Genomic DNA, 14522 nt, shown 5'->3' with positions numbered 1-14522 from the left:
AAAAAAAGTGCTCAGTGTACAACAAATGACCCCAACACAACCCAAAACATGTTTCAACTAAAGCAGACCAGATATACGGTCTGTCCATTTTAATGAGTGTATACATTATATGGTCCTCTAAGCTAAATAGTGATATATGCAAAGGTTAAACGAAAGTGATTTCAAAGGTGTAATTTAGTATTTTTCCACAGTCTTTGCACAGTGTTTGTACGTGGTTGCACATGTGCACTTTTTTGCAGTCTTGTGTCTTTGTATTCTTAGTTGGTGCTGTGTAGTCTCATGTGTGATCCTGGAGGCACGTTTCCTGTATATGGTTGAAATGACAAAAAAAGTCTACAGTCAAATATCATAAAGCAAAGCAGGCATCCACGGGGTAATAAGAGTAACCCCCAGTTCTTGCTCAGCGTAGTGGGTAGTAAATGTAAAATGTACGTGCACGTGCCTTCTGCCTGTGCAAAATTACTCTAATTAAGATTTTATTGAGGTGTTGCTATAGGTGATTTGTAGGTGGTAGATTCAATATGTTTTTCTGTTTTTGGATAAGTTGCCAGTATGCTGTCTCTAGATTGTGGTAGGTGGCTGCTATTTCTAGGCACATGAGGTGGTTTCCCTTGTAATTCCAGGTGGTAGCAGGGAGTAGCAAGTGGTTGAAGAAATGTTGTGTGCCGGGTTCAGGTGTGATGAGGAGGTTTCAGAGACTGATGAAGACTTAACATAGCATGGTTTATTGAGCCCGGCTGACTCCAAGTTAGAGCTGTCTTACCTTTTCCTGTTACATCAATCAAGCACCCTATGAAATTTCCTTAACAGTTGCTAAGGTGTACTTTATGTTTGTAGTAATCATAGGAGAAGTATTAAAGCTAGCAATAGCAGTAGAAGTAGCAGTAATGAGAAAGCATTTAAAAAATTGAGACATATTCAGCACCATGGAAGAGACAGAAAGTGAGAGATATAAAAAGTGAAGGACAGGAATAATAACAGAAGTGGAAATATTCTCAAGTCTCTTTGCTTCATTTCATATCAAATAGGCCTAGCCAATGTAGGCTATATAAAAACACAAGAAATGTTCACAGTCCACAGAGGAAAAACATTTTTCAGTGTTATGTGGATATGGGTCTTATTTTGCCATTTTTCTCTAAAGAAAAGGAGGAGTTTTGAAAAAAGATGATTCAAAAATTAGAAAAGATACCATGAAGCTGATCAATTATTAAATACATTGTAACATTTTTAAAAGGAGTGGATTTGGTGAAAATATAATAACAACAGTAACAATCCACAATCCATACAATAAATAATAATAAAAATCAATCATCAATGATATTTATGATTTCTCAAACAAATTCTGATAGAGCCTGATGTTGAATAACTTCAGGCTCGTTGAGATGTGCCTGTAGTATTGCGGTGTCTCTTTAAAGGAAGGGGGAGTGTAGAAGAGGGACAGAGGAAAGAGATGAATAGAAGGCACCAGAACCACCTACCATGACCAAGTGCGCTGTAAATGTAGGACAGAAATTCGAGTGGAATACAAACGGATCATCAAGCGACATATTCGAGGGAAAACCATGTTTGGATGTGCCTTACCTGATTCAAATATTTTTAAATATGGTGCCACATGCGATTATTGGAACACAGGAAAAGTATTTTTCCTCCCAAACATTTTTTGCATTTTGAAACGGAAAAGGAGAGTGGCAGTGAAATATATCCCTGTGCTATCTTTCTCCGATATTCAATGGTAGGCATTGCATAATTCACCCTTATCCACCGGAGCCTTTTGGTTTCTCCTCTTTGGGAAGAGGGGGACGCCAGAAAAAACGACTACGTCCAGTAGCTGCCTTCTCGGTGGTGCCTGCAATTGTTTGGCAATGCCCTTTTCTCTCTTAGGAAGAACTTGCAAACAGTAGCGGGAGAACAAGCAGGGGAAGGATGCATTTAAAGCTGGATGTGTGCTGCATTCAGGGAGATTCGGCAATAATAGCAGCTCTAGCAGAAACAGCGAGTGCGGAGGGCCTGGGAAGCACCCAACCCCACTATCTCCTCCTTTTCCTCCCCCCCTGCAGGACCATGCTTGCGTGAGGGATGAGGCTGTGCACAGGGACACCAGGCCAGAGCTGCGGCCTACTTCTCACAAGAGCCGGTCTCTCGACTGCAAGATCTGTGAACACATTGCCACCATCAAATCAGCATCTTTGGTACGCAGCTCCCTCTCTCCTCCGTTTGCAAAAAAATACATACGCGTGTGTGCGCGCGTGTTAGTGTATGTGTGCGTGCATGCGTGCTGGCGGCGGGGGTGAGGAGGGGAGGGAAGGGGTGTCTGTGTTCTCAGCTGTACATCTGTAGTCATGGCAACCAGATCCTGTTAATGGATGTCATTTTTTCCATCCTCAGCTTCCTCCTGCCTCTGCTGTGTGTGCATTGCGTTTATATATATTCCATATAAATCTCTGCCTGATGTCTGTTACCAATGAGGTTTATTTTTTGTCAGATTGGAAATGGTGCGTTTCCACATCTTCTCCCATGCAATTCTTAAATATTCATTTGGTTTTGAGCCTTAAAGTGGCATCATATAAATGTTAGGTATGCATCAGAAATGGTGCTGAAGTGACTGATTCATTCATGTTCACCTCTTTTGTATGAAACTGATGCTGACAGACACTGATACTCTCAACCCTAACGGATTGTCAGACTTCTGCATTATTTATCAACTCTTGTTAAGTTATTGAGTTACTGTGGCTGTGCAGTAATGAGATTACTTTTCAGTGTGCTTCATACTGTATGTGGTCTGTTTTAGGCCATGGCCTCTGTCTTACCAGTTGTCCCCTTTTCCTCCCTGTCTGCACCATGTCAGTTGTTTCTCTCTGCCTGCTCTGTTTCTTTTACTTCCTGCTTCCTGTGTTCCACTGTCTAGGTCATCAGGTAGATCCAGGAGCATGAGCAGGACTTTGAGCTGCGGGAGCAGATGTCTGGGTATAAGCGCATGCGGCGGCAGCACCAGAAGCAGCTGATCGCCCTGGAGAACAGGCTAAAGGCCGAGATGGATGAGCATAGGCTCCGGCTGCAGAAGGAATTAGAGACACATGCGAACAACACTTACATTGAGCTGGAAAGACTGGCCAAACGGCACGTTGCTCAAACAGACAAAGAGGTACAGCCTCAACAGCAGGTGTTACTTATGAATGATGTGGAAACTACAGAGTGATCAAAGTGACTTGAAGCCAAACTTCTGTCTGTACAGGCATTTATGACAGTTAAGACATCAATGAAGGGTGATAATTTGAATATTAATATTAATGTGTCTTCACAGATGAAGTCAGTTGCAGCGGAAGAGAGGAGGATCCAGCAACAGATTGTTGCTCAGCAAAAGAAAGAGCTGACGACTTTCTTAGAGAATCAGAAAAAGGAGTACAGGCTTTGCAAAGAGAAGATCAAAGAAGTAAATATCACGGACAAGATGCAGTGAAAAGTTTTTGATCACATTTATTATATATATTCAGTACTTTCAATGTGAAACACATATTCTATGAGATTGTTGTCAGATAATTACACTTGTTTCGTTCTGTTCTGTTATTTTTGTGTGTTATAGGAGATGGACGAGGACCCTTGTACACCCAAGGAGGAGAAGCAGGAGCGTCTGTCCAGGCACAAAGAAACAATGCAGCGCTCTCAGGCTGAGGAGGAAGCTCATCTGCTGGCCCAACAGAGGCTGGTCTACGACCGGAGCTGCCGGGCTCTCAAACGCAGGAGTCTTGTCAGGAAGCACGAGTTTGAACAGGAACAACTGAGAGAGGTAATGCGATTTCCTGACATTACATCATGTGTAATCAGACAATGCTGATAATCCCAAAATTAAATATCATGTGGCTAGTGGTGTTTTCAGATGTTTGGACATAAGAGCATTTTGTGAAATGATTATTGTGATTCAGGGATGACCAAATCAAGATCAGATTGCATAGAAAAATTAGTTCCTTTATATGGAGGACTTTTGATTGATTGAAATGTCAGCGATAAGGCTACAACTAACAATTTTTCATTATGAATCAGGTGATTTTTTTTTTTCTGATGAAGCAATTGCCATTCTGACCAGCTTTCCAAAAAAACTAGGGTACTGACATTGTATTTTTATGAAATGAAACAGCACATCCTCACATTGGGAACCTGGAACCAACAAAAGATTTGCTATTATAGATTTGCAATACAACATTTCCACAGTGGGAATTAACAAGGCAGTAAACATGGTGGCCTTCAGTACAACCCACATTAAGCTGAATTAAATTAGCCATATTATAAAGGATTTTCAGACTTGCCTTAAGAACTTATATTTCCAACACTTCAAACAGTGAGATTGAATGAATCCACTCACAACTTGAATACAAAATTTTACATTTTACTGGAACTTTACTGGAAAAAGCTAAAAAGAAAGGTAGAATGAGACACTAACTTGCATGTTAACATCATTATATTTAGTGTGGTTATTGTTAAGGTTGTCATTTACTAATTTTATCAGGGTTACTTGCAACATTAGTAAAACAATTTCCTCATGAAAGCCTGTAGTTATTACTTTTTTTGATCAATTTAAAGTTGTGCGTCATCTACATAGATTTATTAAAGAAGACACAAGATTTATTAAATATATCAGCAAAAAGAAGCACTTTAAGTTAAAAAGAAGAGTGCCTAACAATTAAATGTTGAAAGACAACAAAATTAACCAGTCAAGTGTTGTTCTTCACTGTCCCAGGAGCTGAACAAGAAGAGGACCCAGAAGGAGATGGAGCATGCCCTGATGATCCGGCAGGACGAGTCCACCCAGGACATGGAGCGCAGGCAGCTGCAGATGCTGCAGAAGCTGCGTATCGAACTCATGCGGCTGCAGCACCAGACAGAGCTTGAAAACCAGGAGGAGTACAACGGCCGGCGGCAGAGGGAGCTACACAGGAAACATACTCTGGAGCAGCGGCAGCAGCCCAGAAACCTCAAGGTGCTAGGAACTTTCCCTTTGCCACTATATGCTTATTTAGTGAGTTGATACCCAGTAAACCCCTTTCAAGAGGTTTTACAAGTTTGTTTATAAAAGGGAAGTGACATGTTTCATGAAAAGAGGATTTCATAATGGGTTTTAAATGAAAGCTCTGCAGGTACTTTTTATCTGTCCCCTCTACTATTCTACTCTTCTGATATTTGGTTAACCTATGTCAGAAGTGCCCTTTACCCCTTTAAAGCTACAATGGAGAGACATGAAAGCTCACTTTCATGCCCGCATTAATGAATGAATTATTATTGATTTATACCACTTAACCCACTTCAAAGTGATTTACTACATTAGCAGCTTGAGAACAAGGTGAAATGAAATGCATACAAGTTGTTATGTTGTCAGGTACTGAGCCCATAATCTAAATGAGTCAGTCAACTAAATTAAGAGAGATGCTGAAAGAGAGTACGCTGTTTACTTTTTGATTTGTTTTATTGGTCAGTAGAATAATTTTGCATCCACATTAAAGTTTTATTATCTGACTGTAGCATGAAAGAACAGGACACTAATGTAATGTCTCTGTAGACGCTGGAGATGCAGATCAAGAAACAGTTTCAGGATACCTGCAAGGTGCAGAACAAGCAGTACAAAGCTCTAAGGAACCATCAGTTGGAGGTCTCTCCCAAAGGTGACCACAAGAGCATCCTGAAGAGCCTAAAAGAGGAGCAGACCCGCAAGCTCGCTATACTGGCCGAGCAATATGAGCAGAGCATCAACGAGATGATGGCTTCACAAGCGGTACGAGGATCCTGAAGCATCTTGTCATGCATAGCAAAAGTGGGCCTCATTCATCATTTGTATGTTGTATATTTATTTGTACAACACATTTGCTCTTCACATCAAACTAATGGTAACAGTCTACACGTGCATTAACTTTTTCCAACTTTATCACACATTTGAATTTCTAGAGGGCTGTTTCATGCCACAGTTGTTTTTCTAAATCTTTTGCAAAAAAAATTATTGGCCTGTAGTTTGACAAATGACGCCCAACCTGTGCTTGATGTTAATGTGTTTGTAACTACCTCCGTCTTGCTGGGTCTCTAGATGCGATTAGACGCAGAGCAGGAAACCGAGTGCCAAGCTCTGAAGCAGCAGCTGAAGCAAGAGATGGAGCTCCTGGATGCTTACCAGAGAAAAACCAAGTCACAGATGGAGACCCAACATGAGCGAGAGCAGCAGAAACTTGAGCAGAAGGTTTCCATACGCAGAGCGCACCTTGAACAGAAGGTGGGTTTAAGATTGAAGTCATTATAAAATACTTAAATGCATGCAATAAATAAATGCAGTGTGATACTATATAGGAAAATGACCTCTGGATAGGAAGGCAGATTAATATCCAGAAAGACACCTTATATGGTCCAGACATGCTTTCCTGGACCTAGTGAGTTTGCAGTTGGAGGGCAGTATGGATGGGGGGGTTCCACCAACTCCTAATGGTTGGTTTCAACCACAAAGTTAGGGGTCTCTCATGTGTCACATCCTCGTTGTGCTGGTGAAGCTCATTGCGGGCAAGTGAAAACAAGCGGCTGGTGACACTGGAGTTATGGAGCCTTCTTCTGGTCAACAACAGAGTTAGTGAAAAGGATTGCAGTGCACAGGAACCTGGTCATTCCAAATTGGCAGAAAACTGGCCAGGAAAGGTGTATTCATGGGGGTGGTGCTAGAGGAAAACCTAAGGAGTCATTTAAAAGGTGAAAGGTATGTATTATTCAGAGGCTTTTGTTTGTTTGCTAGGGGTTGTACAGACCTCAAAGCTGTATGCATAAAATATAAGAATAATTGCAAAATCAAAAAACTTTTTTTGTTTTTAGCCACGCTAGTGGCATGGCTCTCCGGTCCACCACTTTGTTCCAGACTGAAAAATTTCATGGATGGATTGCCATGAAATTTTGTGACATTCCCATTAGCCTCAGCTGTTCTTGCTGTAATTAACAAATGTTAGCATGTTAAAACTCTAAACTAAGATGGTGAAAATACATATTTACATGTTAGCATGCTGATGTTAGCATTCAGCTCAAAGCACCGCTGTACGTAAGTGCAGCCTCACAGAGCCGCTAGCATGGCTGCAGACTCACAGTCTTGTTTTTCTTTTCTTCGGACCTTATTAAAACCGAATTTGTAGGGGGCGTACTGAGATAGGAACCCTTACCTTTACCAAAAATAGAGAAATAACCATAAAGCATTTTTATTACACCAAATAAAGAGACAATTCATTTATAAATGGGCTATGCATAAAACATATATTCTCCTTTTGTTTGAGAAGCTGGACTATGTAATGTAGTAATTGTGCTTAAAAATTATTAATTGATAATGATTGCAGAATAATTATATGTTGATTGACATGTAATTGTTTTATCTTTAGATGTGAATACCACTGAGAGTAAGATTACTATTTTATGAACTACGAATATCTCCACTAACTTTCATAGAAAGTAGCTTTTGTGGCATCATTCTGTGAAAGAGTTACAGACAACAAAGTCCCATCGCTAGCTGGGCAAAACACTAGCTTAAATTTAGTGCCCATATAACAAAATAACCCCCATCATGTTTATACATTACAGATTGAGGAGGAACTGGCCACACTTCAGAAGGAGCGTACTGAAAGGATCAAGCACTTGTTGGAACGCCAGGACAGGGAAATTAACACTTTTGACACAGAAAGTAGAAGCCTCGGCTTTGGAAGCCTGGGATCTATGGACTTCCCCAAAGAAGACAACAGATGAAAGTGGATTTATCTTTAGAGGACAACATATCCGTGCCCTTTTCATGTCCACTTGACCATTTGTCACATCCATGGTGACAGAGCTGGATAACTTTCTCTATTGCTTTTCTTCTCTCTTAGATATTGCATCTTTGAATCGAGGCGTTAACGTGCAATGAGAACTTCTTTTGTGAAACTTGAAGGGGGAAAGTAAAACAAAATAACAACAACAACATGTCAATAAAAATCAAACCTAGTCAGTGTAACTCAAAACGTATGTGTTAAAAATAACAGACTCTTTCCTCCATGCCATTTCCTCATTTTGGTATGAATTGAATAAATCAGGAAATTTTAGTAAAATTGGCACTTTGATATGTTTATGGTAGAAACCCATCATGTTCGTATGATGCCTAATGTGTGTGTTACATGGAGGGACATTGTGGAATGTGAGCTGCGGACTCCCCCGTGGTGTTAAGCTGCTTTGTCTTTTTTATTAGTTTTATTTTACTTTGTTCTATTTCTTTATTTTATGCTCTGAATGTGAATATTACTGTATGGGGTCACTGGATAAAGTCAGAGTTTGTTATTTTTTTTGGTTATGCTTCCATATTGCATTCAGTATACTGTGGTCCCTCACTTTTCTAGGCAACAGTTCTTACCTTTTCTTTCATTTGATATGTAGGATCAATTGGCATTAGCTTGATCAATCAGTTTATCTTATCACAACTCAAGATCCCACTTGGTAAAAACTGCTTATTATTGCATGCACTTTAAGGACAAATTCAGGTTGTGAAGTGAAGCATGAATCTGTCAGAGATTTTAGCTGTTTGTAAATAAAAGCATTTTTGTTTTTGTTTTAAGCCTATGGATACTGGACATAAGCGCCATATTTGATATGATAATTTCACAAATGCCTTTATTTAAGTTGTGCCTGAAGCGGATTTTAGTTACGTGTTTGTTATATCTATATTTTATTTACTGAGGCCGGCACTATTTTGTTTTGGTTTCATCCAAACTTGTGAATCATTTAATGTTCACTAATCAAAGTTCTTGTAAAGGAAATGGTGAGAATTGTGCTGTATAACTTTTGATATGAATATTTGTACATGAGAATATAGCTAGAACATACAGAGATACTGGTCTATGACTGATAACAGAGCTTAATGATAAAGATTTTGCTTCATTTTTGTTTTATAATATAGAGATATGGTCATACAATAGCTTAATATATTGCTAAGTCGAATGACTAGACTCTCAGATTGTATACATGCTGGTGAATGGAACTTCGACGTCTTATGATATCAGTACGATGATCTTTTGTGGGTCAATGGTTCTACAAAAGCAAACACAACATGTGGGTCCAGATTGCATTTGAGTAATTAGTGTCTAATTATCTGATTTACATATTTTTTATCATGTTCATTATGGTCATTGAACAGGTTGCACAATGTTTCCATTTCTACTAAATGGAAAGATAATTGTTTGGTGCTTAATTTATAATACCACCTTTAGCCTTGTAGTTTTTTGTCTTGGAGAAACAATTGATTTTTACAAAATGTTAACGGTAAAGCATTTTGAAACCCCCTCTGAGTCAAAACACTACTAAGTTTTTCAAACACTCATGACATATTTAGAGTACCCCATGCAGTGAAACCCTCTAAGTATATGTATGAAAAAATAAATACTATTTTATCACAGATCAGTTTTTGAAACATTGTTTAATGTGGTGGTCTTGCAATCCTGTTATGTTTGGCAGGTATTTCTTTACCTGTTTTTTTTCTTTTCATTTCAGAGCCACAACTTGTATTAATGTTCGGTCATATTCCTCACAGGGCTGAAAGGTGGAGTATGTCCCATGAACAGAGTATTTTAAATGAAGGAATATAATGACGTTCAATTTCTGATGGCAATAGAACTTAAATGCTCTTGTTTTACACGTAGAAAACTAAATTCTGAATTTGTTATGTTTGACCAGAGTGTGTTCTGAAGTTGAATGGCTCCTCTAGATTTTTCAGCCTTTTACATTTTCACAGACTTTCTGAAATTTGATGAAAACGTTTCTCATATGCAGTAAGGCCTTTTGTCTGGTCACATATAACTGAAGCCTTGCGGACAAATGGTTCCAAAAAAAAAAGTGCTATTGGGATGCTTGAATAAGGTTTGCCTGAGAGCTTCAGAACAGATATGAACTTACAATTTGTGTGAATTTCTAAGTCACTAGAATGATGTATTTAGTTAGAATAAAGGGGACTTTCCTAAACAACCTTATTCACCATTTCCTGTGCAGTACAAAGACAAAATAAAAGAGATTCTGTTGAAAAAAAAGGAGTCTCAATCAACATCCTGCATTTAATGACAGTGCATCTGTTATTGTTTTGTGGTTGATTTCCTTGTAATACTCTCTTATGTGGTCTAGGATGTCTCACTTTTGCTTTTCTTTGGTGTGATGTGACCACTGTGACCTTCATTGTATCAAATGCTGTTTATTATGATTTACTGTAAATCTGGAAACATACGTGCAGGTTAGGGTTGGTTGCAAAAACCAGAACCTTGAAAGGGGAACAGGAGGTGAGAGGGAAGCTACACTGCAGAGCATCCTGTGTTTTCTAGGCTTCCTTACATTTCAGAGTAAGCTTACTTGATTTTGATGTTGATTTGGGGCTTTTTTGGCATGACTGTACTGTATAAGCTGGCAGGAATCCGACTGTAGTTTCCTTGAATTGTCGACGTTTGCGGCATCATCTGCAGCAGTTGCCCGCCTCACCGCAACCCCTCTTATTATCCCCTGGGGCAACTGGAAAGCCCCGAGAATGGCAGAAGAGTGGTTAGCCTTTACCTGCATTAGTGCTGACAGGGTTGTGGTGCTTCGAGTTCCCCCTGTCTTTTCTCAAGTAGTCAGTGGTTTGACAGCAATGAAGCATCTAGTTTGGATGCTTAAAACAGAGATGTTTTCACCATCAAAAAAAGGTGGTAGTCATGTCGCTTCTCAGTGAGCTGTTTCAGTTTCAATGCAAAGTTAACCTATAGCTCTCACACGGATCAGAACATTTCTGTCCTGTAGTCTGAACTCCCATGAACTCCAGCTGGCTAAACACACATCATAAGGTGTTTCCAAGCAGAATTATTCCTCGATGTTTGTGGTGATGGTGACAATGATGAGATTAGACAACATATGAAAAACCCAGTTTGTGTTATTTTCATTTTTTACATAATCCTCCGGTTCCTCCTCTCATATTGCCTAAACAACTCATCGGAGGATGCAACACCATTGTATGTCATGATGTGATCATCCTCTGATAATGTGAGCACAGCCTGTCAGAAGCTTCAACTTATGGTGTGATGACAATGACATATTGCCTACTTCGGCTAAGCAGACCCTCCCCTTTACGCACATGTAAAAGTTTCTGATTGAGAAATGCATTTCCTGTGACCTTGCCAGTTTCCTGTGCAAATGCCCGCAAGAATATATTGTTGCAAAAAGACCCACGTGGTTTGAGGAGCAGTTGCAAAGACAAAATTCAATGGAAAAGCTTCTCAGGGATTGTTTTCATGTCATCTCTTATTTATTTCAGACCCAATTCTACTTTAAAAGACACTTGTCTGGTTGAAACCAACTCTACCTCAAGAGTCACCTTTGTCTTAGTTGATTATATAGGGTCAAATTTGTGAGTTAACCGCAGTAGCATCCGTGCACTAATGAGTGCATAGGTGTGGTTTTGTTGTTGAATCATCTGAGTCATATTTAAGCCAGGAAAGCCATCGGAAGAACCACACAAATCCCTTTGTTGGTATTAGATTGTTACAGCATGGTGTGCTTTCACTCCAGTTTAAGGAACTTTACATATAACTCCAGGTTTTTACTATGTAGACAGTGCATAAGAAACATCATCACTGTGCAGCTGTGTTCACTGTGATGAGCTCACTTTTACTTTTTCACACCATTAAGTTCTCACCCACATTCTCTAGAGGGCGGCAAAAAAAAGCATGTCAGTGAACTGTATCAAAGGCTGGTTGGCTGACCTCAGTCCTTAAATTATTTTCATGCATATATGACACTGTTTTTTCTTTTTTTAAATCAGCCACTTCATGTTCTTAGAGTGATATAAATACATCACATTTGTGTATATTTTTCCATGCACAAATAAAAAGGAAGTGCTATTAAAAATCATTTGTGCCGCACTGTATGGTCATACATGTAATAATAATTAGAAAACATCCCTACATGGCTGCTCTGTGAAAAGTCATGCAGGGACATTGCCCACTTGTTTAATATAGAAGAAAGAAAAAAAAATGCACATCTCAAAAAAAAGGACATTCTGGGAAATTTGGTTGCCTCACAAAGTGCACGTCATTTCCTCCTATGACAAATGTGTGGTTTCTGTCTTTTAAAAAAGTTTTAAAGGAGTGTGATTATGACGAGTCCGCGCAATTTGCCGATGATACTGAGGGGAGAATGAATGGTCATGTAAAGAGTATGCATTTTCAACAATTCATGCAACCAGCAACAAGTAAGTTTACATCTACTTTTCTATTCAAATATTGAAAAACAATTAAACACAGTTTCTTCTTTTCTTGTCATTGTGCATGCTGTTGTGGTTATTTTCAGTGCCTTATTGCTGTGCAGCTGCCTGAAACTGCTTTAAGTTTCAGATTCAGAATTTACTGCTTCAGTTTTTTAACAGTTTTTTTCAGCATCAATGAAGTAAACTAGTGTTTAAACTGTTTGACAACAATGTTTGTAGGCATCTAAACATACTGTTAACTACAGTAGGCTATATGACTTTATACATTGTCTGAACTGATAATATAGTTGAGTTTTGGGGGGGGGTTTCTTGCTGAATATTTGCAAAGTGAGGAATCTATTTTTATCCCTCCTGCCTTCCACTTGTGGCTTTAAAATGAAGTTCCCCCCGCCGATGGGATGTAGGATAACCTTAACTGACCAGTTCCTTTCTCCTCAGCGTTACTCTCTCTCCTGCTGGTTATGGCTGTTGATTCAACAAGAACTGTGGCAGCAAGCAGAAACCAGCAGTGTGGGAATTCACTCCAACAGACTTTGAAGCTAACCAGACTCATACAGAAGGAATCTGTTGACCTAATCAAAACATATGTAAGTGCACACATAAAACTGTTGTATCTTATTTTGCTGTGTTAAATCCTCATCTGCTTGTTCAGTACGCCTTTAAACATAGTATGCCGACTATTCCTTTTAAAGATGTGTGGCTTATTGGTATCTGATTAATTTTTCTTTTTTCTTTTTTTTTCTCGCAGAAAGCCTCTCAAGGAGAAATGTCAGAGCTCTTTTGCAAGGTGTCAGTCAACAACGTCCCTGACCCCAACATCTCCGGCCTTGAGCAATCACAGAGGATAGCGAGCATCTACACACATCTCCAAGCCTTCTTCCCACATTTTAAACGGGTGTATGAGCAGCAGACAGACTTACAGTTACCCACAAGCCCATTGCTGACCAAGCTCACGGCCGTCAGTGCTGGCAGCAGGAACCTGGCAGATCGCATTAAAAGCTTTTATCAGAGCCTCTTCCCGAACCTGCCGGAACCGGAGCCAGCAGGGGGGCCGACAACACTACCTCCACCCCAGAATGTCTTCCAGCAGAAGGTCTACGGCTGTGTGGTCCTGAAGACCTACAAGGAGCTCCTGTCAAATATTTCCCGAGAACTGAGGACTAACAAAGTGTGCAGAAGGACACAAAAAAACACACTCTTTTTCTGAGGATGACCTCATGGCCTTAGACAGTCAGTTTTCAACAATAAAGATTTTAACATATGTGTGAGTATGAAGGTGGCTGGTACATCAGTGAAATTATTTATGGTATTTAATATTTATTTTCTTGTGTGTTTCTGATAAGACGAGTGCTGTCAAAAGAGGGTAAAGAGGCCCTATGGAAGTCATGTATATTTAATTTGTCTAATATGTTATATAAGGTTCTACTTTGCTGATGTAAACTTATTTGGTGTATAAAATTATTAAAATATACTTTGCATCTGTACTTCTTTATGATCTCTTGTTTTTTTTGTGGTTGCATCTATAATGTACAATTTCAGCGACATGGGAGTGTCTTGGAAAAAAAGACAATGTCAAAAAAAGTAAACAGATTTTCATGCATTACACAGACTTATTTGCTGTACTTAAGTATCTGTTTCTGCACTGTTGATAAAGCTAAATGTCTTTGTTTTTGACAAATGTTAAAAATAAAAAATCATTTGAAGCATCATGCGCTGTGCACAGAATCAGTCCATCAACAAGGGTTAAAAGAAAATCAGGAAGCTGCTGAGACGCTGACTGTGTGATATCAGCTCAGAATGACGCATGTGTTCGGCACAAGGCTGCATCAGATAGGAAAGATTTCATGAAACTGTCGAGCTGTCTGGCTAGTCACAAGGTGTGGGTGTGTGTGGGTCAGATAACTTTATGTGTGGTTGGAGCACTTGCATCCTCATATAGATGGAGATGCAAGTGTGTGAAGGGTGGGGTGGGGAAAACGGAAGAGAGGTTGAAATTCTGACCCCTTTTTTAAATGGATGAATAGCAGACAATGCATGCAAACTTGTCATCTGTAAATATACACGCACATGCACATGCACACACACACACACACACATACATATAACAGATACTAAATATGTTTGCTGGAATTAAGTAATGCTTAACTAAACTTTCCTCAGATCACAAGCTCTCAGGAAACTGGAAGTAGATGGGGGATTCACTGTAGGTCATAAATCAAGTTCCCTGTTGTAACTCTGCTTTATTTAAAGCACAACACAGAGGGCACCTCAGGGC

The 14522-nt window shown here is 39.5% G+C and overlaps 2 protein-coding genes across 3 annotated transcripts; both read left to right on the top strand.

Annotated features, from left to right (window-relative positions):
* The first annotated feature begins 1439 nt into the window (after positions 1-1439).
* On the top strand, positions 1440-10043 carry taok3b (TAO kinase 3b). Of its 2 annotated transcripts, XM_038733667.1 has the most exons (8): positions 1440-2189; positions 2906-3142; positions 3302-3430; positions 3581-3784; positions 4733-4972; positions 5549-5761; positions 6068-6250; positions 7585-10043. In XM_038733667.1, the coding sequence occupies exons 2-8, from the start codon at positions 2957-2959 to the stop codon at positions 7744-7746; spliced, it is 1317 nt and encodes a 438-aa protein (XP_038589595.1). In that variant the 5' UTR covers positions 1440-2189; positions 2906-2956; the 3' UTR covers positions 7747-10043. The 2 variants fall into 2 exon arrangements, with proteins under 2 accessions (XP_038589595.1, XP_038589596.1); XM_038733668.1 differs by lacking the exon at positions 1440-2189 and having other exon boundaries at positions 2237-3142.
* A 2064-nt stretch (positions 10044-12107) lies between these two features.
* Positions 12108-13731, top strand: m17 (IL-6 subfamily cytokine M17). Its single transcript, XM_038732985.1, has 3 exons — positions 12108-12232; positions 12686-12834; positions 12996-13731. The coding sequence occupies exons 1-3, from the start codon at positions 12178-12180 to the stop codon at positions 13452-13454; spliced, it is 663 nt and encodes a 220-aa protein (XP_038588913.1). The 5' UTR covers positions 12108-12177; the 3' UTR covers positions 13455-13731.
* The last annotated feature ends 791 nt before the right edge of the window (positions 13732-14522 follow it).

This window comes from Micropterus salmoides, unplaced genomic scaffold (assembly GCF_014851395.1).
Source record: "Micropterus salmoides isolate LMB-PRFRI ecotype aquatic unplaced genomic scaffold, ASM1485139v1 Ms_hic_scaffold_20, whole genome shotgun sequence".
NCBI classification, from domain to species: Eukaryota; Metazoa; Chordata; class Actinopteri; order Centrarchiformes; family Centrarchidae; genus Micropterus; species Micropterus salmoides.
Note: the sequence above shows the minus strand (reverse complement) of the source record. Positions and strands in the feature narration are given on the sequence as shown.